General features: G+C 40.7%; 1 protein-coding gene across 3 annotated transcripts in view; it reads left to right on the top strand.

Annotated features, from left to right (window-relative positions):
• Nucleotides 1-27,049, top strand: part of STK32A (serine/threonine kinase 32A) — a 72,646-nt gene that overhangs the window by 4,557 nt on the left and 41,040 nt on the right. For all 3 annotated transcript variants that reach the window (XM_025209547.1, XM_006028164.3, XM_025209546.1), the window contains exons 3-5: nucleotides 15,020-15,075; nucleotides 16,153-16,304; nucleotides 22,739-22,912. In XM_025209547.1, the coding sequence (XP_025065332.1) occupies nucleotides 15,020-15,075; nucleotides 16,153-16,304; nucleotides 22,739-22,912 (382 nt within the window). The remainder of the gene's footprint in view (nucleotides 1-15,019; nucleotides 15,076-16,152; nucleotides 16,305-22,738; nucleotides 22,913-27,049) is intronic.

Genomic DNA, 27,049 nt, shown 5'->3' with positions numbered 1-27,049 from the left:
AGCAGGATTGCTAAGGCCTGCAAGAGTGGACACAGCAGCACACACCAACTGTTACTTCACTGCTCTTGCTAAACACCAACATGGTTTATACGTGTGCATCCTATAGATGGGTATTGGGAGACCATGTGAACTATGGTTATGAGAAGTGACAAGGTCATTGGGAGCCTGCGGGTGACCTCTCGTGACTGTCAGTTTTGAAGATGGAGAGTACCTGTTTGGAGTTTGGAAATCCAACCAAGGAGTGATGGTTTTAAGGCTGGTGGGAGAACAGCTTGGGCATAGGGTGTTTCCCTGCCCATTCGGTGATGAAGGTTCTTGGAGATGCCAGCCAGCAACAATGGTATTGGAGCTTCTTGATAAATTTGCCCTTCCAGACTACCATAGCTGCTAGTGTTACGCAGCACTCAGCACCGATAGCTCAGAACATGAAAATGCAAATGCATTGCCATAGTATTAGCCTTAATACCTAGTGTCAGGGTCCAGCCAAGGGTATAGATGCAGAGTTAGAAAAATGCTCTTATTTCCTGTTATATGAGTTGATTTATTAACTGAGACTTGGGATGCCACATGAAAGCATAGATAAAAATATATAAATAAAGACAGAAGATAGTCACTTGTCATTATAAACTACGATTGTCTGAGACATTTAAAATAATCAAATACTGAAAGATCTTGGCACTTAAATGGGTAAATGTTGTCTCCCTCTGTAGGGTCTCAGTTTTGTCCAGTGACATGAAATATAATTGATATTTATCAGGTGCAAAATGAAATCTTTACGGTAAATTTCCTTCAACCTTCATAATAACCTTCCACATTCTTTATGCATGATGGGAGGCAGAAAAACATTATATGTTAAAAAGGCAGACAGGCAGGAGTTTTTGGAGCTGTACATGCAATGGAACCACGAAAAATTTAGGACCCAACTTTCTGTTCCATGTGTAGAGAGGGCAGTAGTCACGGAACCAGTTCCGGCTTCCTGATTTCCTTCTTTGGTTTGATTATGTCTTTTATTGGACCAGCTATATAGTTAAGAAAGATTGTAGACAAGCTTTTAGACACAAAATGGCATTCCTCAAATCTGGAAAGAAGATGCAGCCTAAGTTAAATACCCTGGAGAATAATTGTTTTTATTTAACTCCAGTATGTAACACAAGGCTGTTCAACTGCTGGGCTACAGGTAGCCTAAGAGAGGTTAATTTGTGTCCCCCCCCACCAAGTTCCCACCCAGCTGCTCTCCATTTTTCTGTCTGCAGGCTCCCCCCTCCGTCCTCTGGCTTCCAGTTCCTGCACCACGGAGCACGGTGGAATGGCACAACACAGTGCAATGCAGCCCACGGTGCCAGGGGAGTCTGCAGCCAGGGGGACCTGAGCGTCACGATGCTGTGTGGGGGTAACCAACACAACATGTGGCCCAGGCAGCCCAAAGCTTGTTCTGGTGTGGCCCACGTGGTGTGGAGCCCCTGGCCCTTAGATGTTGGGCATCCCTAATGTAAATAAAAAGGGGGATATAAACTTGAAAAACAGGGGAAGTGGGCAGTAAACCTGTAGAGCAAAGAGGAGTGGCAGCAGAGCTGGTAAAGAGCAGCTGAACTAGATAGAACTAATTAAACCATTCAAAAAGGAAGAGAGTCATTATTACCTGTGGAGTAAAGCTGGATAGTAGGCATGGATCAGAGCACCGATCTGTTATTACACTGGTTAAGGACAGTACCTGCCTCTGGTACCTAGTGGTACTCCATGTTGAATCCTATATTGCTAGAGGTTAGCGCAGTGTTTCTCAACCAGGGTACACGGAAACTCTGGGATGACACTGCATCCTTTGAAGGGTACCAGGAGGTGTGAGGAGACAGACAAGGTGTTTGGAGATAAGCAGATAAGTATATAAATGAAGGCTCAGACTTGTCCCTACCTGAACAATCCCCCACCCCTGTTGCTCAGCTCCTCTTCAAGGGGGAAAGCACTATACAGTAATATATAAATTCATTTTTGAAATTGGGTGATACTCAATTCTTAAAAGTGATGGAGGGTGCCTTGAGTCCAATGAAGGGTGCCTTGAGGCAGAAAATGTTGAGAACCACTGGCTTAGGGGCTGCAGCAGGTGAGTGGGAGTCAGGAGCTTTGAGATTTATTCCTGATTCTGCCAGTGCTGTTTGACCTTGAACAGCTTGCTTGGCTTGTCTGTGCTTGAGTTTCTCCTAGTTTATCTATCTGTAAAACAAGGATTATAATACTGCTTACCCACCTTGTCCTTATACCACTTCACACACATATAACACTCCAGTGAATTTATTTTATTGTTATGACCAGGTTTGAGATCTATATTTGGATACACTGGTGTTTTTCTCAGTGTTTTCACAGGAGCAGCTTAGCAATGACCCACTCTTTCTAGTGATGTCTTTGCTGATGCTGCAGTTTGGTTCTTGGTCTAGTTTATAACAAGAGGACTGCTGGGGGGGAACCACATGTCAGTAACAAGCTGTGCTCACTTAGACACTTGGTCATCAACTACAGTAACAGCTCAGAAAGATGAAATGAGAGGTCAGTGCAGTGATCTGGATAGGGAACAGTCAGGAAGCCTATGAAGGAGCACATTGCATGCATCTTAGCTGAAGAGACAAACTCAGTAGTTCCAGGGTGTCAAAAGATGGGAGAGTCATAGGGGATTGCACATACGGGTTTCAGGTAAAAAGAATTCCTATAGCAATCTTACCCCTGACCATCAGGAATGACATTGATGGGCTTTTTCATAAGCCCAGTTCACCTCTCCATGGTTAGTGGATGTGGAAATGGGATGTGGAGGGCTGCCTCAAAGCAATGAGCAAAAGGCTGGACCAGCCTTTCACTGTGCTGCTGTGGGGAAAAGAGAACGGAGGCAGCTGTTTACCCTTCTGGTGCCACCATGGAGCAGAAGGGCTGAATTCCATCCTGGTAGTCGGGAGATCCCTCTCAGAGAGTCTGGGATTGCACACCATGGTTGCAAGGGAGTATCTGGCTGGCCTCTGAGTGTGCTTGTTGCAGTGCACAGTGGTTGGTGAAACACGCTGCTCTGTTTTAAAAGGAAAAACAATTATGTGCAGCAGTGTGTGTCCACTGCTATCTAGAGCCATTTTATCCCGATTCTGTAGCCCCAATTCCATTCTTCCCTCCAAACCCTGTGCTCATGAGTGACTGGTGTCTCCTGAATCTGGGGGGGGAGAGGGGGGACTCCCCCTGAAGCTGCCGACAGCGATGGCCCTGTCGGGGGGGCACCAGCCCTACCAACAGTAGCAATGTCGGCCGTCGGGGGGAGCACCAGCCCTGTCAGGGGGGGCACGTGCACCCGTGTGCACCCTCTACCAGTTGCCTATGCCTGTGCTGTACGTTAGACAAGATTTTGTACCTCTGACTTTATTTGGAGAATTAATTTATGATGATATCCTCCAAACATAATGAGAACATGATGCACCATTTCCATTACTGTACATTGGGTTGCTAGACCTGTAATAAATGCTGAATATGTGCATGGACAACAGTAACCTCCACTTTGGCTAAAGTGGCTCTTGGCCTTGCTCCCAAATTATTAGTGCAATTGTTTGTTATTTCGCATTAAAGTAATTGGAGAAAATGATGGACAACCGACTTCAGTATGAGGTTTTCCTGGAGTTTGCAAATTTTAATCTTAAATGTTCAAGCACTTGGTATCAGCATCTGCCATAAATAAGTTGCAGGATTGACTCAGCAGTATAGATGACTGATTTTTCCCTTTTCTTCCTTGGAGTGACATGGTCTGGGTGGGAGATTCTGCCTGTCACAAACAGAAGTCTCTTCCTGCTGGCTCTCTCTCACTTGTGTGCATGTCACCTTTCTTAACACCAAGGCTTTGCTGAGGGTTGTTTTTAATGACTGAAGAAATAAATACACCTATAAGAAATGTAGGTTTTCTTTTATGGCAAAGGGAGTGGGACCCTTTTCAATTGTCAAGCAGTAGTACCCCCATGGCCAAAAAGTTCACTAGGTTTGCATACAAAAAACTAGAACCCTTGGTTCCAAAATGATACCTTTTATTAGACCAACTGGAAAATGGCAAGAAAACTGTCCTTTTCTGCAAGCTTTCAGGAATCAAAGTCCCTTTGTCAGGCTCTGGGAAAAGTGTAGATGGTACAAGATGGTAAAAAGTCCCCATAGGTTGGAAATAAACTTCATTTTTGCACAGAGGGAGCTGAAGATGGTTTGCCAGACACCTTTTTTTTCATCTGATGACAAATTAAGAAAAAGGGACTTTCCCTCAGCAATGATCACACCTCAAGGGATTAAATGTATTGGAATTATTCATAATCACTGTGAAGGGGTGGGACACCAGAGGAAGCCTAGGGGATTATTTTCCAGACAAAGGGCTCCATTCTGAAAAGCATTAAGCATGTTCTAAAATCACTCCCTTTTCAGGGAACTATTTTCATACGTTTGTAAGTGAACTGGAAGTTCTTGCATAGAGTTGAGCACGTAGAGTATTCCTTGAATGTGTTGCTGTCTTAGATCACGCTATATTCGGGGACTGGACTCAATGATCTTGCGAGGTCCCTTCCAGCCCTAATGTCCATGAAATCTAATGTCTATATTACATACCATAGCAGTATAAAAACACTAGTTCTCTAGCATTGAGGTGGATGATTTTAAAAAGGTGGATTCTGGTCATGGGAACTTTGTATCGTTATGGTCATGCTAAATACACTGACAAAGCCATTCATCCCCAGTTCTTGGTGCACTTGACATGCCACATAATTATGCCTATTATACAGTTAGGGGAACTGAGACAGATAGAATATAAGTGATCTGTCTAGATTCAGTGAGAGCTGATCCTGTTTCCATTTGGAAACATCCTATTCACTCCAACGGGACAGGATCAAGCCTATCACAATCTGCTGGCAGATGCAGAACTCAAAGCCAGGTGTCTTTTTCACATTCCTAGCAGACTGTTCTGTCCAGTATATCCCAGTGTCTCTCTAAAGGCAATTTAATATTCTTCTCCCAAATATGGGAGCTATAAGTGGCTGCAAAATGAATAAATCATTATTCCCATGTTTGATTGTCCAAAACAGCTAAAACCCAGTGCTTTCCCCCCATGATTACAATAGATATCTGTGGTGATATTTTGCAATGTGTTTTGTTCTTTTTTATCATAAGTTTTTGGGCCACACTGTCTTAAAGCATGCTTAAAAGTGGGTCACACAATGGTGTTGTGATCTTTAATTTGGTCTGTAGGTATTACTGCAATAGAAATGGATAGTAATAGGTAACATGCAAACATGTAGGCATTTTCTATAAATCCTATAAATATGATGATCAAATAAAATAAGCATATTTAATCTTTAAAGGCATGGTTCTAGCTCTGAAGTTAATTTACATTTGATAATGATTTTTAAAAGACATTGTTTTCATTAGTAGGTATTTTCAATGGGTCTTGTTGTCACTAAATCTCATCAAAGGCCTGATCTACAGTCCTTGGAAGCCAGAGGAAAGATGACCATGAACTCATAAGTAGCTTTAGATTGCTTTATAACTATAATCGTTGCTCCATCTCACTCTGTCCTATCCATGCTGATGACTACCTTTATCAATTCCCCTCTTTGTTGTAACCCCATCTAGGTTTGCCACTCCATTTGTGCTGTAAGGAGAAGAACGGGTCTTGGGCACTGTAAAAAAACCATAACAGAGCAAATCCTCCTATCTCTGGAGTGCTAAAGAAATCAATGCGAGCTCAGGGCACTCAGTTACTACTGAGGGGACAACTTCTGCCCCTCACAGAATTCATTCCAAGTGTATCTTCAAATCAGATAATTGCCCGCTCAAATATATTTTCCTCCACATGTTGTTGGACTCAATTAGCAGGAAAGCACAAAAGCAGTTGCAAGATCCTGAATATCAATTGCATGATAAATTACTTTTGGCAAGTAATTAGATCCAATAATTTCCTTATAAAGTAATTAGACCCTATAATTTCCTTATTTAGGGCCAAACTCTGCCACCCTTAGTCACATGGAGTATACAGCTCCCTTGCTTTCAATGGGATTATTCTTGGAGGAGATCCTACACAATGTGAGTTAGGCTGTGGACACGAGTGGATTAATTTGTGATAAGTCAAGCTGTGTGCTAATTTTAAAAAGCTAGGAACACATGATACAAGCCCAAAAAGCAGAACATCTTGCCTCCATTGGGATAAATTGGGGCTACATTTCTCAGGCTTTCCAATGCCTGCTTTTCAGTCCCTCAGTGTTGGGTTCAAAGCCAGACTGAACTAAAAAATATTACAGGCAGCATCCTAGTGAAAGGAGGTTAGGAGATCTAAGTTAAACCCAAGTAAATCTAGCTAGAGATGAGCAATGTGAGAAACAAAGGATTTGAGCCAAGAGCACAAACTTTAATGAATTAAAGGATAAAGCCACGTATCAATTTCTAACCTATAGTGTAGAGGGCCTACTATGACCCCATAGCAATCCCTGCATCCTACAGAGAGTTAGAAATAGATGGATAAAAAATGACTGATACCATAACTGGTTACTTCCATAATCCTTGGAGGTGTGGAAAGGAAAAATTGGTGAAGTGGAAAAGGAGTGAACAGAGAGGTAGATAGGAGAGTGTTAGTTAGGAGATTATGTTGGGAAGCTGCAATGAAAACTGTTAACTATCAATACTATGCAGTTGTTATTAGGCAGGGAAGCGTTATATGCTGTGGACACTGACAAAACCTAGTCAAATGTTTGAACGGCTTCTGGTTGGAGTTCTTTAAAATAACATAATTTCTCAATTGAGATAATGCACAGGAAGATATAGCCAGAGGAAGGAGGATATGGTTTGTTTTCTCTTTTTGTTGTTGAGCTTCCAGATTCATTCAGAAAAAAAGAACTGTTTCTCTCTCCTAAGACGCTCATTCAGTACATTGGCTTAATGTCATCAATAATTAATCCTTCACGTTGTTGGCCTGACATTAGCATCAACATTAGTGATATATGTCAGCTAAGAACTGGCAGTAGGTACCAAGACACTGAAGGAAGAGAGATGCTGGTGAGCCCAAGAATAAGATAAAATGGAGGCTACGTTTACCGGGACATTCATTGTGCTCAGTGGTCTGGCAAATTCCATATTTGCTGATCTAACAGTTAGGACTAATCATTTCTGGGTCCCGTTCCTACCCAGTGATTTCTCTTTTATTTGACCTTTGGAGGTCACTGAACCCTCTCTCTGACCCAAGCTCTACATCTAGAAAACTGAGACAAAAATATGTATGTCAGATTAATTATTTGTGAGACATCTGAGATAGTGCATGAAAGGCAAGTACAAAACAGTGGGGCTTATTGTTGTTTAAGGTATATAAGAAAATAGGTATTCACAACCAAGCTTCTGGGGTTTGGTCAGCTCAGCACTAGATTAATGGGACCTTGATCCTAACTAGGCACATGGGGACAAAAACCCTATAAATATTATGCAGTATTTGGGTCTAGCTCTCCAATTCCTGCATTTTCTGTCCAGTTTCAGGCGCACACATAGCTAATGATGGGTATGACTCATTCTGTATCCGGGTCTTCTTTAGAGTAATCTTCAGTCCCATTGCCAAGTTGCTGTGACAAGCAAGGATTGTGCTTGATTTTTACTCATTTCATCAATCTATACCATTTTGTTAATATATTCAGGGCTTGGTTTTTTTTGCATTGCTTTCAAGAGTACCCAAGTATCCGCTGTGCTGAGAGAGGCGTTTTGTATTTATAGAATTTGATTAATGGCTGGAAACACTGGCCATTTCAATAATTGCTAATCAGTGACTAAAAATCTTTAATGGATTCTCTCTGCTGGGGCTGTAATTCACAGAAATCTTTTAATATTTCCCATAGGGAGAAATTTACATTTTTTTCAAGTGATGCCATAGAAATGTACCCTCCTCTATTTAGGAAGCAAGCATTTAAGAAAGATGTTAGGAATATGAATAGTGTGCATACAAATGCACAAACCCATGAAGTTGTGTCTACTCATTCACTTAGCAGAGAATGTATATTATAATAATTCATGATTTAAATATTCTGAATGTTTTTTGTTTAATTTGCTAAATAAGAATGAGTTGTTTGCACATGCTCAGTCAGGCACTTTAAACAGTGCAAATGGTGAATTTGCAAAGCCAAGAGCTGTAAAGAAAGTAAACTTGGGTGCAGATGATTCAGATTCAATTCCCTGCTTTGCCATAATCTTTATGACCATGAGGCAAGTAACTTAATCTCTCCATGCCTTCGTCCTCCCTTCTCCTGTAGAATAACAGTAATAATAGGATTCCCTTTGTCTATCCTAAGCTTTCCTATTCCGCCTGTAAAGTATGCATATGTGCAACAGGACCCAGCATAGCAGGGTCTAGATCTCATTTGAGGATTCCAGGCACTACAGTGATACGCGCCAGAAATAATAATAATGCCCCTTGAATCACTTTCCAGAGTTGTTGCTGCTCTTATGTGACTGCTTTACATGGCATTTGGATTCTTCTTTTAAATGGATTTCTCCAGAGGTTTGATTTGCCTTCAAGTGAAATGAGATGACTACATTACTCTCTTTTTATCCTTTACTCTAAGAATGCTCTGCCTCAGATAACAGCTAGTTAGTTTTAAAGCGAATGTATTAACCAAGGTAAGGTCATAGTCCTGCAAGGTGATCTCAAGTTCTAATAGAGTCAGGATCAGGACATATATTAAGGGACAGATTCTCACCCTTGGCTCCATCCCATTTGGGCCATTCCTGGTTGGAAGAGGTTGGACACAGCTCCCTTGGTGAACTGGAATTTCTAGGGCTACGGCGTGGTGTACACCAGGAAGGGGACCAAGACGGACAAGAAGGAACATACAACGTGCCTGAGCTGATCCCTTGCCAGTGTTTTGGTCCTTATTAAATTGCTTCTGCCAGAGCAATTCAGAGGCTGCTTGATTTGGTCTGCTTTCCATCAGTACTTGTTATGGCCTTGGAAATTTTTGAAATTGGGGAGTGAGAGATAACGGGGTCTCAGCTGCCTTTGTCCCCTGCTCCTTGGTCCTGTACTTGGTGTAGCTTGTTTGTATCTGGTGACTGGACCTGTAAATGCCACTCCTTGTACACCATTGAGAAAGGGTCGGGGTTATTCTGTGGCTGTGGGTGCTTCTGTGTTGAATGAAAAGGAAAAAAAATAGGATGACATTAGTCCATCAGGTGATGGTAAATGGTGCCCAACTGACAGAAAGTTGGAGGGACAGAAGAGCCCGTCCTATAAAGTGTTTTCTGTGGGATATTGATCTCTTCCTGCTCCTGCTCATTTCAAGAGAAGCTGAGGCAGCCCAGTACCTTGCAGAATGAAATGCTGAATGCTTTCTTCCTTATCCACCCAACTAGCACAGCATAGACATTGCCGCACATTGCCCCACACAGTGAATCTCAACCGTGACCTCGTTAGTGAGAAGATAGTTTAGGACAGGATTTTTGAAGTGGCTCAGCAGTGGCTCAGTTCTATTCCATATGATGTTGAAGATAATTTTACCACTGACCTACGTGAAGGCAGGATTAGGCCAACAGATTCTTAAATCCCCTCCTCCTCCCCTTCTTAAGCTCATTTAGTCCTTAGTTTCTCTGTTAACCATCGTATTGGTCATGGGTTTTATTTCCATCTGTAGTGGTGGCATTTATAGTTGGAGTTCATGTTGCTCAGTTGTTAGAGCATCAGATCCTTAGGATTCACAGCTTTGATTCAAGCTTGTTCAGATGACAAGTCGTAATTCGATGATAGAAGGTTCTGAAATTTATCAGAGAAAGGTATAACAAAAATCAGTGATTGGAAGTTGAAGGTAGATTGTTCTTACTAGAAATGAAGGGTAAATTTTTAACAGTAACCCAAATTAATTATTGGAATGATTTAGCAAGGGTCACTGTGAAGTCTCCATCACTGAAAATCTTTTCAAGCAAGAGGGAATGTTTTTCAAAGGTATGCTCTAGTTCAAACACAGCTATTGAAATTGAACCAAGCAAGAACTAGTACTGGATGTCAGACTATACATTTGTAGTGGTCCTTTTTGACTTTGACATCCATGAAACATCTGTCCAGTAGGAATGGAGTTAACTTGGTTCAGGTCATTTTCCAGTCTTCAGATCGTAACAGCTTTTTTTCATGACTGACCTTGGGCTGGATTCAAACTAGTGGTCAGAATTTGGGGAAACTTTCTGAATGAGTCAGAAATAAAGTCATGATATGAGCATAAAGAGAGTGTGTTTCCTCTAGATACATAGTTTAAGCCTATTTTTCATTGGTGCATCCACAAAACTCTCAGTGATGTTAATTAAAAGCGGGAATATATTTTTATGGAAAGAATGGAAGCCATTACACACCATATCCTTCTTTTGCAGTAGTGGGATGGATGACTGGATGATAGATATTAGATAATATACACCCGTTCAAGTAGTGACTGCTACTTAATAGATGGGATTTTAATGAGGCTTTTGTCAGGGTTGATGTGTCCTTCATGAGGCTGTTTCTCAGGCTTCCTTAGCTCCTTCATTTTTATCTGTATCATGCCCCTTGAATCTGTATTCAAATACGATCTACTACAAATCTTTGCTTAATGTTTCAGGCATATCATTCAGCGTGTTCTTAACTGTATACACAACTGTATAGCTGTATATACATTGCCACCTCTCCTGAACCTAGAATATTTGCCCAAGCTTATATGATCATATGAATTCTTTCTTTGATGAGAAGGATTTATCCAATTATATCTAAAAAGTACTGAATTAAGATTTGCATTGTGCAAACATGGGTCCAAATGGAATGATTTAGGTTTTATTTCAGATTTTTAGCAATGCAAAGCTTAGTAGCATTTAGGGGTGAGGCTTTTGGATTGACCCACTGTGAAAATATGAAAAGGTAGGTAGGATGGAGAGATAGAAAGAATGATCATCCCTAATGAGATGTTCTACAGATCAAAACTGTCATGTTATTTACAAGTCATACCCGGATTAGAATCTATTTAACAAAAATCAAAACTACAATAAAACGATGAAAGAAGGGCAAAGCAGCTGGAGAGTGTGCATGTGGGAGTGCTATGGTTAGGTTTCAGAGGTTCTTAGACTTTCATATGTTAAGGCCTGATGGGACCAGGCTAAGCAGGTGGCCTGACTGTGCATAACCCAGATGGTAAAATTTGAGTGCACACCATAGAATTGTGCAAAGCTTTCATGTGTTTGGGTCACAGTCTTTGATTTACTCATGTCTATTAAGTAAGTAGTAAAAAAAGTGTGCAGTTAGACCAAGATATTCTAGAAGAATAAAAATCAGCAATGGAAAATACCACTGGACTCATCTGGTCTATATGGTTTATAGGCTGCTTTCAGCACAGATTACCTCCTTCTGTAGGTGCATTTGGTCTCTTGAGAAGTAAGAAATTTCAAAATGAAAGAGTGACCATCTGTTGTGTGTGTGTTTTCACCCTCCTCTGGAGCTATGTATACTGGTCAGTGTTGGAGGCCAATACCAGTCTCCACGATATTGCATGGTAAATTCTCTAACATGGTTTATCTTCAAATAAGATCAGTTTAAATTACTGCCATGTTTTCTTTCCATATGATCTTCTTTTTAAACAGTGTAAAGTCCAGTTAGGACTTAAATCCTGATGCTGCTCTGATTTGCTTCTACTGTTATATACAGGGTGTCCTACATGCTCCTTAATGCACCGTAATTACTGTACATTAAGTTTAGTACTTGGATAACCAAGTACTAAATCAATGTGCAGTAATTTGTGCTTCTGCACAGTAGCACCAGTGCACAGGTTTTTAGTGACACTTACTGCGCAGTAGCCTAATATTACTGTACAGTACCGTATTAGCACGGTTTGTACCTGGCACACTACTGCACGGTGTTATTAAGCTACTGTGCAGTTAGCATCTCATGTAGACGTTCCCTCTGTGAAGCTGTAGCCTAATGTCAGTCAGCATCTGTCATGGTCATTATCAAGTGCCCTTGTTCTTTGTCACAGACCAAACATGAATTTGGCTGTTATCCTGTATGAATCTTTGGTGGGGGAGAATGTGTCTTTTGCAGTGGAAGTGTGAGTTACAACAGTCTTGCTGAAAAAATCTCAGTTGATAAAATGTTTGGGGAACAAATGGCTCTTGGTTTCTGTGTAGCTCAGTTCAAGGTTTGAACTATATTCATTGCAGATGGCAATCACGAGAAGCTGGACTTCCCAAAGCAGCCTTTGATCTAAGAGGCAAAGGAGGAAGAAAGTTTAATAAGACATGAACAGAAGGTATTCACACACCAATACCTCCATGAAAATAAGACAGTGCTTAAGTAGTCTGCAGTGCAGACTGAGGGATGTTAACTAAGAATCTCATCTATGTCATTGTAGTCAGCCCTTTTAGTTCTCCTGTGACAGGTTTGGCTGGAACCTCCCATCTGGGAAAAGAAACAGTAAGGGATGTCCTCAGCGTGTTGAACCTGGACACACAGGGAGCCCAAGAAGGCTTCTGTGGTACCATAAATGACACCATTTTAAACTTGGTGTAAATTTGCTGAATCAGACCTAGATTTTTGGGTGAAGCCCAAGAAAACTGCCACTATTTTCTCCAGGGATATTTGGGATTTTGTTTTGTTGCTAATCTCTAGTTTTAATGAGACACCTCAGAAAAGATTTCCGAAGAACTATAGGGAATTTGACACCTAATCCCTTTAGGACAAATCTCAGTGCAAATACTCAAAAAGACTTAACCTGTCTGCACCAAACAGATACGATAGCTCAGTACGGGCATCCATTTGTTCTGATTTGTAAAGCAAGGTATTTTCCTTCTGATCTCCTGTAAGATTTCAAACAAAATGCAAGCAGGATGGTTATTGCAAAGGGGAGAGTTCTTTGGTTTTCTACAAGCATGAAAGGTTGATGTGACACCTTCCCAGGTGAGATTGCTCAGGTGTTTGTACAATGTGGTAAAGCACTGCACACATTATACTTAACACAAGCCATGAGTTGTATCATGATGATGATACGAGAATACTGGTTTGCAAGAAAGAGTTTGAATCCTTTGACGTGGAAGCAAAATCCAGTTTTATTTGTGTCTAAAACCTCACTGTGTGAACTCTCAGACAACGGGGATGATCACTATGGAGAAAGCTGTCTTCTACAGTAATTAATAAAATGCTAGCCTCACAGCTGGCACTCTTCCTGACAGTCTCAGCAGAGAATTTAGGGACTGAGTGGAGCATGGAGAGAAAGCTAAGCCAGTTTTCTCCAATTCCTATGTGCCCCCACCACAACAGTCAACACTAATTGGCTTTCTTCCTGTTACTCTCAACAGAGAGGCCACTGACTAAGTGGCAGCATGGAGTACAACTTCTCCTCTGGGCCCCTGGAGGCCATCGCAGTGGCACAATGATGGAGCCACAGTGGGGAGAACTTGCCCTACTGCTTTCTCCACTGCCCGCGTTCAGTGGGTAAACAGAGGCTGTCAGTGTCTAGCGCTGTCAACCTGGCACTTTTCTGCTGTGTGAAACTCGCTTTATAAATAAAATATTTTGAAAGTGACTTTTTGTAAAGAAAAAAAGTCGTCTGACCCCAATGCAGAAGTTTGGTATTGTTTCTTTTAAAGTGCGGAACAATTTAGAGTGCAGCCTGCTCCGCAGCTAGTGGTGCAACAGGAAAAAACTGGCATGAATGAGTAATCAAATGTCTTGCTCCCTGTCAGTTTGAATTCATCATGGACATCCTCACTGGGCTGTATTGTTCCATTTAGAAAGGGCTTTCTGCAAAGCAGGTCAGGCACATGGTCCTCTCCTGTCCAAGCACTAATTGATTGGAAATGAGTGGATGAACAATGCAAATTAACTCTGTAATTTCAGGCCCTCTACTTCCATGGTGCTTGATCATTTAGGGGTCATGCTAACTAAACCTGATGCATTATTAGAAATCCATCAGCAGCCTTCATTTGGTGCCTCAAATCAGCCATCTAATGAGGTTTAAGTGCCTTTTAAGTAGTTATCAGTAGCTGCTGTAAGGAATGGGTCTCTGGTTTGGCATGGACTGTTCTTAGTTAATGGCTATATGGTATAGTGCCAGATGGGGTCATGAACAAGCCCTAGCCAGAACCCCATGATTTTGAAATTAGTGTTCAGTTCCTTGTCCTGAAACGTGCTTATTACTGTTGTTCACCCCAATTTCCAAGACGATGGGAGGTTGGGTTAATTTGTCTCTTCATATGCTACCCATCTAGAAATCCCTTTGTCATTTCAGGTGACATACACACTGATATATAGGCTAATCACAAGCACTCAGTCTATATGCTTCATTCTAGTTACTGCTACGAGAATCACCTGCATATACTTCGTGGAGGCAGTTGGGGAAGCATGGCCCAGTACTCTACCACTATTCAGAGGCCAAAGGGGGAAATAAAATGGTTATTAGGTTTTCCTTCTTTTGACTATATTTCGCATCCCATAAAAGTGTGTAGAGTAGGTCGGAGTCTCCTGGCTATGCAGAGACCAGGCATACTTAGTGCTGGATGACAGCGAAGTTTGCAGCTTTTGGTGATGTTGCCTTCTGCTGTGCCATTAGCATAACAATTACCTAAAGCACAAGGACCCTCTGAGCTCAGGCTCCTATGTCAGGTATTTGTTTCATAATCATCAAACTCTATAGATACTTAATGACATGGATGGTTTCATATTTGACCTCAGTGGAAGCAAGTCCTCAGTGGGAGAGGTGGTGTGAAAAGGCTCGGATGATGGTTTCCTGCCTCATATGCCATTAAGGAGAGATGTGTAAAATCCCAAGAAAGTCCTTGCTTTCGCAGGCGAACAGAGTACAACATAATCAATGCAACTACTGTGAGTGACAAAGAGCCATCTTTACATGTCTCCTGCTGTCCATTATCAACTAGAGGAATGAATTGCCGAGAAATTCTTTCATTTTTCACAACAGTTTCTGTTCAGGGAAAAACTAGAACAAAATCAAATTGTAGATCAGATGATTAATGTATGAATATCTGCTGTTTCTTGCAGTCACTTTTGACCATTTTGAAATTTTGCGAGCCATTGGGAAAGGCAGCTTCGGAAAGGTAAGCTTCTTGAATACAGAAGTAGTGTTTGCATGCATGACAAAGCCTGTAGCAGTTCAAGGAATATGCACATCAAAAAGGCTTACTTTTGAGAGCTCACTGCAGATATATGGAATATTGCTCTGTCTGACCTGAACTTCAACTCCTGATAATTCGGGAAGAGAGTAAGGCTGACTTCTCGTCTATTCAGAATCCTCAAACTATATTGCAGGATATTAAGTTTTAGTTACTGATAAACCAAATCAGCTGAATGGGTGTATACCCTCAGAAGACAGATTACCATGATGTAAACTTGAATGTGGTGATGTCTTCTTGATAAAGAATCATGATTCTCCAAGAGCAGCACTGCAGTGTGTGGTGAATATTGAGCAGAGGCGTGTTTGAAATGCCACGTTTTTAATTTAAACACTGTATTAGCTTTGTTGTCCTCTCCCCCTTCTCCTTTCCTGTTACAGTGATTTCTCTAAGGTAACCCATGTCTGGAATTGCCAGAAGTTACGATATTGGTGGGTTACTTGGTCCACACAAGAAAGGGTCTGTCAATCCCTGTAGAGAGATCATGCCTGACAATCAGGGAGAGGTGAAATTTTCCAGCAATTACATTAAAATGCAGTGTCAGGTTGGCCACAACTTTATGCTAAATTCTGCAGATAGTTTCAGCCAAAAATCAAAGAAGTTTACATTTTAAAAGCTTCTTAATTTTTTTGTTTGGAAAGATGCTTTGTTTGAAGTTAGTCTACATCTAATTTTTTCAGTTATTTACACGTCTCCTCACAAATCCACATTCTCTGAGGGGCAATGACATGTGACACAAGGAAAATGGGTGATTTGGGGATTTTCTGAGACTCCCTGACCTCCCAGCTTTGTCCCCAATTAGAAGAATAACAATTATTCTTCTATAATGTAATGTGGAAGATCAAATCTTAATTGTGTGGAGCTGGGACTTAGCAGCATGAATCTCATTATAGCAAACAGTAGGGTGCTTCTGTGACCACATTTTACCTGTACAAATGTGCTATATTGTTTTCTTCTGCCAATTCCACCCTCATCTTAGTGCCTTGGTTTGCTTCCGCATAGGTCTGCATTGTGCAGAAGAATGACACCAAGAAAATGTACGCCATGAAATACATGAACAAACAGAAGTGTGTGGAGCGTAATGAAGTGCGAAATGTGTTTAAAGAGCTGCAGATTATGCAGGGCCTGGAGCATCCCTTCCTGGTTAATTTATGGTAAATCATTTCACTTGTTATTTTCACACTTTTGGTTTCCTAAGCGTCCTTTGCAGAAGTGCTGAGCCCCTACATTGCCATTGACTGCATTTGGAGATGTGGTAGTTCAGTAGTTCTGAAAACCTCAGGGTTCTTCTTTTTTAATATAAATCCTTGTATTTAAAAATGTTTATTTTTGCTTACTTATGCTTATTTTTCTTTCCCTTGCAGCTCTTTTTTGCTTTTAACCCAGTTTTAACACAGATTCTTGATAAAAGCAACAGTTTCCAGTACGATGTGAAAATACAGTTGGATTCAAACCATGCTCACATAATGGGACCCCTCCCCTGCCACAACCTACTTCTTTTATAGCTGAGTGGATGCCCACTGACTTTACACAGCAAGAATCGATTCCATTTATCTTTATTCCTTTCGCTGTAGAGGCTGCCTGGCAGAAATGCACATGTAATAGAAGTTGCCCTTGGCCTTTTCCTCAGGAACATTTACCTTTAGTGCCGATGGCTTTGGCAAATACCAAATAGGTTAGATTAACTCTGGCCTCCTGGGTGTATCAAATAGTCTACATCAGCAAATTCACTGCAGCTTTGTCATTTAAAATGCACAAGTTGACAAGCATGTGAAGCCTCTGTCTGCAAGGTGTGAAGTGCCCACAATTCCTTGTGCCAAGACTGGCCCTTTTGAACTGCTTAAACAGGTGCAGATCCCAGAATGGGGACATGGTATTACCTTTTAACACAACACACGTTGATTTTCTGAGCTATAGCGATTAATAACCTTGGTGAAAATAACTGGATCTTGTTCAAACTGGATCCATCTTGGCAGGAGGTGCCCAGAAATTTAATACTGAAGAGAGCGGGTGGAAGCATGCATCACCCACTAAGTACTTCAGGAGATCAGTCTTCATTTTAATCAATGTTGGTTTCCTCTCCCTTTGTTCTCTGCCACTTTCCAGTTTGATTGTCTGGTTTATTTTGTGCTATCAGAGGCCAGCTTTAAAACCTTATTGATATTTTCCAAACTAATGCTAATCAGCAAAGATAAAAGGACTTTTGTCATGGAGCTAGTGATGGGGTTGTGGGGAGGGGTGAACCTTGTCATCCAGATTTTATTGCAAAACCCCAGATATCTCTTTGGGGAATGTGTATGCAAAATAATCTCTTTTCTTAAGAGGACCTGATACATGCAGCCTACATAAGCTGTTTTCAGTAGTTTTTCAGCCACCAGCATCAGGACTGATCAACACAATGATAAAAGGCATGCTAACCTCTCCATCTTCATTTGGTCCAGCATGTTTTCCTGCAATGGAACAGTAGAAGGAAGCTTTAAATAATACTCTGCTAAATCCAGACAGTAATATTATTAGGACATCAGTAATGTTTAAAGTGTCATATGACTTCTCTTTAATTACATGGCAGCTTAGTAGGGTCCAAGGTAAATAAGATCTAATTATGAGATCCCTGCAGGATACCAGGTAATTAGGTTTATTAGATGTAAAGATAATTTTAGAACAGGACAAACTTTTCAAACCAAAGCACAGAACCATAGGCATGCCACTGAGGATCACAAGTTGTTGAATGATGCTGGCTCCTTGACGGTTTTTTATTGAAATCTTCTATATGGATTGAATGCTTATTTTGACTGCATATCCATTTTACGTTTTATCTTCATTTTAATTAAAGGTTAGACCACAGCCAGACCCCTGGATCCTGCCACCTCAAGCTTTTCCAGAAAGCAAAACTTGGAACTATCTCAAGTTTCAACAGAGAACTCAAAGCAAATTTCACAATATGATTCTGTGCAGCTCATGGCCAAAGATATGTGCATAGGCAATGGCATGTCTTACTGTATCTTAGTGTTACATCACCCACCATTCTCTCATATGGTCTTTAGCTTCCCATCCCGAAAATGAGAGAGCTAATCTTTGCTCATGACCTATTGACAATGCTGTTTAGTAGATTTTTTTTCTTGTCGTTGGTTTGTTTTGGTAATATATGTTATCCAATCAACAGGGTGAGTTGCCAACATGAAAAGCCATTAAAAAGATGCAGCCCATAGGTGATCAATAGAGCTGTCTTGTAGGGATACTTAGGAAGCTGTTTACAAGATAAATGAAGACACTCCATGGGGCTTTTAAAAGTGGAGTGGTGAATAATATATGCATCCCCAAACTATTTGGGCAACTGGCACAGCACTAGTAAAAAGCTGCTGGCAATCTGTACAAGAAGACACATGCACATTATAATTCCTGCACAATACTGGCTTCTAGCCTTTTTTCTCCATTTCTGATTGCAGCTGCAGTCACTTTTTTGGATTTTCCTCTGTGTCATCTGTCTACACTCTCTTCCCACTCCTGATAAGCTTCCTTGGACCTATCTGGGGCTCCAGAAAGAGAGAAGTCATGTTAATCCATCATGAATAGCAGAGTGAAAGCAGAGTGAAATCAGTGTCCAGACACTCTTCCCAAGTCCTAGTGGTCTCAGCTCTAGCCTTCAGAGCAATATTTCTACTACACATTTGGAAATACTCCTGTTCTTGATGCTGGTGGCTGCTACAGTGAAACAAGAATGTATATAACTAACCCCATTTAAGTCAATGGGGTTTTGAACATGGGCCATGGGTTTTACAGAGTTAAAAGCTTTGGTCTTACCTCAAGGGGTAAAGAGCATAAGCCTTGTCATTCAAAGCAGTCACACAGTGTACCAGTTAGTAGCAGAAGATAACCCTAATGAGAAAAATGTTTGTGTAATCTCACACGCACACGCACACACACACACACACACACACACACACACACACACACACACACACACACACACACACACACACACACACACACACACTGTGTACCTTCTTCAGAATTGTAGACAGGAGTTCTTGGGCATTTCAGGTGTTGGGACTGTTTCAGGGAAAAGCCCTGTACTCCTGAAGATACCATACATATGACAGTGCATTGTATCTGACATTGTTGTAGCCCACTTGACCCAAATGTTGCAGGATTTGCTTACCTCACATTACATACTGAAATGTAAATACTTCTTCTGATCCACCTAATAGCTAAATCCTCTAAGCTGATGCTCATTGTCAGAGGTGACATATTAAGGGTATGTTCTTGAGAAAATCCTCAAACATTTGGTGAAAATTTACCTAATGTGGACACATACACGAAGTATCTGACTGTCTGAGCACTATAAACTAAGGGAGTTAGAGCACTGAAGCCCCAAATACTCTAGATTGGCAGTTCCTAACCTTGTGGTTGTAACCCCATTTGGGATCATAGCAATAAAAAATGGGGTTGAAAGATGCTTGACAGTGTCAACTGATTATGATAAATATTTTTCCTGTTTATAAATAGGCAACTCTTGTGCATGACATTATTCATCCACGCAAGACAGTTGCAGCTCTGATGCAAGGTGCCTGTACATTACAGGAAGCTGTTGTAAATTCAGTATGTTAATACCGACTGGCTGAAAGGTGTTTTACATGACTGATAAATCTAACATGGATGATTTTCTCCAACAAGTTTCTGCTTTGAGCTCTAGCAGCAACACTAATGACAAGGATGAGAACAAGAAATGAAAGGAGTGCAAGACACAGAAGCGGAAATTTGGTGACTCCTTCCTTGTTGATAGTGTCTGCATCATTTTGGGGTTGCAAAAAATGTCTAATGTTTAAATGCGGTCATGCTGAGGAAAAGGTTGGTCAGCCCTGCTCTACATGCTAGTAACTGAACATAAGACCTTGTACCTGAAGGGGTGGTTCATCTCTCTCTCTCTTTTAATGTAGATTTTCGGGCTCTATTGTATTGTGGCAGTTGCTGGAAGCTGCCATATGAAATAGCGTTGTCTAGTAAAGGCTAGTAAAGGCTTGTCTGTCTCCCCCAAGAGGATTTTTAAGTTGTTCCTTAAAGCTAGTGATGTAAGTCTTCTAGCTTGATAAGGGTTTAAACAACACTTTCTACTGGTTTGACTGCTGAAGTTAGCGCATTTTGCTTTCCTTTTAAGCAAAAGCATAACCTGATTTAGCATCATATTGCTTATGCTGTTTCCTGTGGGAATCTCTTGGCAGAAGAGCAAACACTTTTCATTTCTATACTGAAGGGCCTGCTGTGAGCACTGAACATTCAGAGTCCGGGGAGTATTGATTACTTGAGTCCTCATTTTGATTTGCCTTTTTGACTGAAGCTGATAGACTTGCCTACAGTTAAAGTAGTCTGACACTTCCTATTATATTCTTATTTTCAGTCTGTGTTCCTATGCTAGGTGGATACCAGAGGATAAATTCTTGAGAAAGTTTTAGGGAAAATGTTCATTCATTTCTAAGAATGAGTTTGGGGAAAATTCATTATTTTATATAAACTAAACATTCTTAGCTTATATAAACTCAGCTGTTTCTTTAAGAAGCTTTAGTGCATCCATTCTTTTAGCAGGGACTTGAAACTTGACACAAGGTTGGACTTTGCCAAATTCAGACAGATTTTCATGGAGTGGGATTGTTTTCCCACCTTATGAAACTTTCCTTATGAAAATCCATAACCTTTGAAAAATCTTACCGAGCTGAGACTTGCTTGAGTTTTGGCAGCTAAATTCTCTGGAGATCTGATGGCTATTTTAACATGTTCCAGCCTGGAGATGTAGACGCTGAACTGGATTTTCTCATCAGTTGCTACTCCTGGTTATTGTGGGCTGCATTATGAAAAGTAGACAACTTTTTTAAAACCTGCCTGATGATGATGTAGGAGTCACACAAAGTCAATGTCTCTTGTATTTATATTCCCACAGTGAGGTCATCAGCAATGGTTTGACAGAGTCTCTGCTGACTTCATTATTGATGCTGTTGCACAAACGAGAATAAATAAAATCAAGCTTCTGGGAAGTTACAAGTTTGGGAAGTATGGTTGGGACTAGGTTTTAGAGGCAGATAGGAATGGGAAGAAAAAGACAGGAAATCAGAATCCATCTAATGAGAAACTTAAATTGTTAAGGAAAAAATTATTCTATTTTTGATCCCCTATAGCACCATGCAAATACTAGAGAAAATAATCTTGAAAATATACAAAGCATGTGGGAGTTTCTTTTCTTTCTATAAGGGCAATAGTTTGATGACCTGACCCTAAAAAGGACTATTATAGTTCATTCTGGCCACTTTTTAAATTAACATAATTTTATTCCAATGAAAAAGAAACTTCCTATTGCTTAATATGATCTTGCTCCCAAAATGTTGGAAATGTCTTTATATCTAGAAAAAATACCTTTAATGTTTCTCATCTGTGAAGCACTAAACAAATACTTACTGGTTGCCCTCAAAATACCTTTGTGAAATAAGCAGGAAGGAAGAATATCAGAACAGCTGATATAGCTATTCCAGGCAAACTTTTTAGTGTAGATAAAACCTTAGAGTAGGGATGGCTTTGAATTTCATGGTCAAGTATCCCACTCCTTTTAAAATTAGATGGTTGTGAACCTTGGGATGGGTGGGTCCTTAAGCTGGCAAGTTATCCATTGGAGTTTATAGAGACTGTAAGAAGTACACAGCAAACCATGAGGGTACCTCTTGTTTTTGTGCCAGTATTTATTCAGTACCACCTGCATCAGGTGAAATGCTGCAATCTTGGTCTCTTTGGGATTAGTTAATTGGATAAATAAACAGATGTGACCAGATCAATCCAATCATGACTTTGCCACAGAAATGTAAATATGAGTGTTTGATTTAGGCATAATTGCAAAGATTGATATGCAGTGTGCCTTATTGATATTAAAGAAAACACTCCCCAGATTACAATATTGTCAAGGTCTCTTCATAGGTCTTTAATTTTTTTTTTCTGTTCTTCTTTGTAGTAACTCCTTAGAAGCTTGAAACCAAGATGAATTTTTAGAGCTCTTTGTCAGAGGACTCTAAATATTCCTTTCTGTTTCTGCATAATATTGCTACATTAGTTCCCTGCTGTATGATTGCTTCTGAACACTGAATGGCTGACAGAGTGGTGTTATCTTTTGTTAATACCTGTGAACCAATTACTTTTTAAAAATAAGTGTATGACGATTTCTACGAAGATGCACCAAACTTGAGCTTTTAAAAATATATATTACCTATCTCCTTCCAATGGTCTTATAATCAGTACATTTTCCCTGAATTTGATTAGTCTTAACACTATGAACATTTTAGACCTTATCAAACAATTGCTGATCTGTTTTGAAAAATTGTGGACCCAGTGGCATGTGAAGCTGAGAGCTCTCAACTTGGAGTTGCTTTAGAAGTCCAAACATTATGCGTGATGCTGACAAAATCCCGGGTAGATCTGGGACTGTGACAATTTTGGTCTTAAATGGATGCAATTAAGCTTTGATAACAGAACTTGAGGACAATATATTCTATTCCTTATTTTGGTGCTCTTTGAACTGAGATTTGTCTTTAACATGTTGTTTGTACCCTTCCAGGTACTCATTCCAAGATGAGGAGGACATGTTCATGGTGGTGGACCTTCTTCTTGGAGGGGACCTACGCTATCATCTACAGCAAAATGTCCGATTTCAAGAAACCACTGTGAAACTCTTCATCTCTGAGCTAGTGTTGGCTTTAGATTATCTCCAAAGCAGATACATCATCCACAGGTCAGTCACAGATTTCAGAGCTGGATTGATATTGACTGTGGGCTATTGTGGGTGGCCCTGTTTTATCACTTGAGCTGGTCAGAACCAAGGGAAGTATTATATTTTAAACTATAGACATGATTAGAAGTCATTGTATTACTGAATGCTGGCATCACAGCCACTTACTTTACTGAAACAAACAAGTTTTGACACATGCAAAGGTGTAATCCTTTCTTCCTCATGCATCATGGCTTGAAAACTAGTTGCTACGTTCCAGTACGTACATCTTGATGGCAAATGATGTAGGAAGCAGAAAGAACAGAGCTTGAGTTGGTTACAATTAAAAACCTTGTTTGGAGTTGAAAACAGATACGTTGATGAAGAAATCACTGTTGGAGAATAGGTAAGATATGTTCAGGTAATAGCATCTATCACTTGTATGGGTGCTTTCCTAAGGTAAGTATGTGTGTTGCCCCCTTTTAAAGATGGAGAAATTGAAGAACAGTGAGTAAACTACTTGCCTTAAGCCTCACACAAGTCAATGGCAGAACTGCATCTCCTGACTAGAGATTTCACAGTCCAACCACTAGACCATATCAGTATCTCAGCTGCCATTTTCACAGTTTTTAAATTAGTTTGGCTTTGTGTGTTCACTTCTCACTCAGGATTTTCCAGGTTCTTGGGCTGGGGAATACTTTTGAGGCAGTGTATAAACATTGAAACAGAAAGTAAAAGAGGTGCATCAATATTGTTCCACCCCAGCTATCGTGGAATACACAGCCTCTGAACTGTCTCATATCAATGAACAGTGAAGTCTTCAGGATACTTGAGCAGCATGGACAGGTTATTAAGAAACTCCTATCTAGGTTTCCTTACCTGGAAGCAGAGTTTCTACCATGTGATGCATAAGAAAAGTAGAGGTAAAGCTGGAGAAAATAGAGAGTCCTTTAGTCTATGTAAGTGTTTGAAGATGGCTCTTGTTTCTTGACTAATGAAAGTGGATTTACTAGTGATTTACCTTGTCCTTCATCATGTGAAAAGAGAAGCAGTTAAGGAGTGGGAAAAGTTTCCCACATACAGTTGTATCGGCCTGAAATCTTTCCTGGGGAATCTCAGGGTTTTTAAATATTTCTAAAGTAGAAAGCATATTATTGCATTTACTTGGAAAGATTGTGTTTCTTCTCTGCAAAAACCCGTAACTGTTAGGTTTCATTAGTAGCAGTTCATTAATCATTTATTAATCCAGTGAAGAGAAAGCATTGCTATCAAGTATTCTGTTGTTGCATTTGAAGGTGTAGTTTTTTTGTCTGTCACAAATGGAAAGAAGAAGAATGGAAATAAATGCAAATAAATAAATGCTGAGCATTGAGAGAGAGGCATTTCTTCTGTATGGCGGTGCCATTAACATGAATGGGAACTCAAGCTGTATGCATGGCAGCCGTATAAGGCTGAAGAAAAAACCCTTAAGATTCTCAGTATAGTATCTATTTTGTTATTATTTTTCTCCAAAGGGGAAAAAAAGACGTGCTAACACATGATCTTAAAAAGAACCTTGAATTTCCAGGTCTTCTGATCTTTCTTTCCCATATAATAGATAAAAGCAACTTGCACAATTTGGAGGCAGTCATTAGTTGTTTTTAAAATACTCACAAGAATAACAAAATTAATTACAATTAGCACTTGGATACTGATGTACTATTGATTGCAACCGTCTCTGAGAAGAAGAATTTAATGGAAACTCATTATTGTGCTACCAAAGAAGAATACATGTGTTTTTTAATGTCTGATTTCTTTTTCTTTTGTTCTCAATTTAATTACTAATGTGAGAGAGAGTTTATACAGTAAAGAGCAGTGATAGGTCACCTTCCATCATAATTGCATTATGACTGATGGATGGTCTTTCTTATTCAACTAATAATGTCAAGTTCCAAAGATGTTACTCATGCAGTTATATTGTAATGCATGGGAAAAATGATGCAATTTAATTACATGAGTTATAAAAAATGCAGTAAATTTGATGCCAGAGGAGGCTTCTGAAACTTTTGTTTTCTACGTAAACCTGATTATGTCAGTTGAAATAATAGGAATTGGTTAATATGCTTCATTTGCACAACATGGCCTGTATTCCCTGCTGATCTTAGTGGACAAAGCTCAGTGAAGCTTCACACAATGCTACTCCATTTTTCTCTCATAATACATTCCCTCTAATCCTCAGTGATTATAAATAATGTCTCATACTGATATTATACACTAGGCACAGTGTATATTGAAGTCATTCTATATTGCAATGCCGCTATAAGTGGGGAAAAGCACAGCAAACCAAAAACTTTAATGTGATGATATGCAACAGTTTGAAGTCAGGAAGTAAAAAGTATCATGTTCAAGCCAAATTGCTTTGGGAGTGTATGTGGTGCTTGGATATTACAGTGAGTTGGGGAGGTGCAGAGCATAATGCTTAAATAGAATAAATCAAGTTAAATAAAGACTTACAAATTAAAATTAGCTGAGAACTTTGGTAAACAAGTTGCCTTTGACATCACAGAAAGGATCCCCAAGCAGGGCATGGTTCACTTTCTTCAGCCTCCAGGACCCTGGATACAATGCAGCTTAGAATCAAGAAAACCACTTGCTGCGAGTGTCAGGGTTTCCTTAATGACTGCAGTTAATCAGAGGTTTGCTCCTAGTAGTTTATCTAAAACCTACAGTGGCCAAACCTCTTGGTAAGACCTTGTTTCAGTACTGCTTGAAAGGAAAGAGCTACATCTAGTGGATCACTAATGCCAACCCTGTGGTGTTCTGAGTTTCTCCATTTCCCTTTAACAGAGGGACAGAACATTCTAGTGATAGCTTAATTAAATGTCTTATTTGAAGCCTCTTAATTTGCTTGACCATACAAATTAGCTCATGTCACCAATGGTAAACACCAGGGATGCTGAAATCCTTTAGCTGTAAATGATCCCTAGGGATAGGTAGACTCTTCTCTTATTCCTCAGTGTTGTCTTCTTTTGTGACTTGATCGCTTATTCCACTTAGCAAAGTCCCATTGCTTGCTTACTGTTTCAAATGAGTATTAGCTGCCAAACCATTCATTTGGTTGGCACTGGTAGTGCATGGTGCATAGTATTATTATGAGCACTGATTCAAGTTTTGACTGTAGGATTTGATTATTTTGTCAAGCTGTTGCTCCTTTTTCTTGCTTGTTACTGCTTGATAACAAGCATAATGTACCTGAGCCCCTTTGAATTGGGGTCTGTTAATAAGGAAGAAAGAAGGAAAGAATTAAAAGTTGGCATGAAAATGACTTTATTTATAAAATCAGCCTAGCAAGGGATGTGATAGTATGAAAATTTAAAATACAGTGGGCGCATTTACACAAGATGATTTACTGTGCAGTGGAGCTAATAACTGCCCAGTAAGCATCCACGTTTACATATGCAGATGCTTACTGCACAGTAATTAGCTCTAATTTCAAGTTAATGCAAATGCAAGTAGCAAATTTACTTGAGATTACTTACTATGCTCCTGCCCCCAGGAGCTGCGTGCTGCTGGGGCAGGCTCTACCACCAGAGCCCAGGCAGGGACAGTGTCCCTCTACCCTGGCAGCAGGAAGCTCCCAGCCCCCACTCTGTGATTGCAGGGTCGAGGCTGGGAGATCGTTATGTCCCAGCTCGAGCCCCACAGTCAGGGGGCCAGGGCTAGGAGACCCTTCTCTCCCAGCACCAGCTCTGTGGTCATGGGGCCAGTGCTGGAAGATCCTTATCTCCCAGCCTGAGCCCTGCAGTCACGGGGCCTGGACATAGAGATCCTTCTCTCCCAGTGCCAGCCCCATGACCGCAGAGCTGGCACTGGGAGAGGAGGGTCTCCCAGTCTGGGCCCTATGATTGTGGAGCAGGGGCTGGGAACTCCATGCTGCTGGATCAGGGGGGCATTGTCCCCACCAGGGCTCCAGTGGTGGAGCCTGTCCCAACAGCAGGCAGCTCCCAGGGGCAGGGAGCAATGTCCCAGCTCCCATCAGATGACAGCTGTCTCCTGGCCCCTGGGCTAGCACCCAGGGGAGCTTAGGGTTCCCTCTTGCTGCTGCAGGGGCCCATTGCTGGGCCTCGGGGAGTCGAAGCAGTCTGCTGCTAGGAGCAGCAAATCTGCTTCCATGTCCCTACA

The sequence above is a fragment of the Alligator sinensis genome, unplaced genomic scaffold (assembly GCF_000455745.1).
Source record: "Alligator sinensis unplaced genomic scaffold, ASM45574v1 scaffold135_1, whole genome shotgun sequence".
Lineage (NCBI taxonomy): Eukaryota > Metazoa > Chordata > Crocodylia > Alligatoridae > Alligator > Alligator sinensis.
This window is presented reverse-complemented; position numbering and strand designations above follow the sequence as displayed.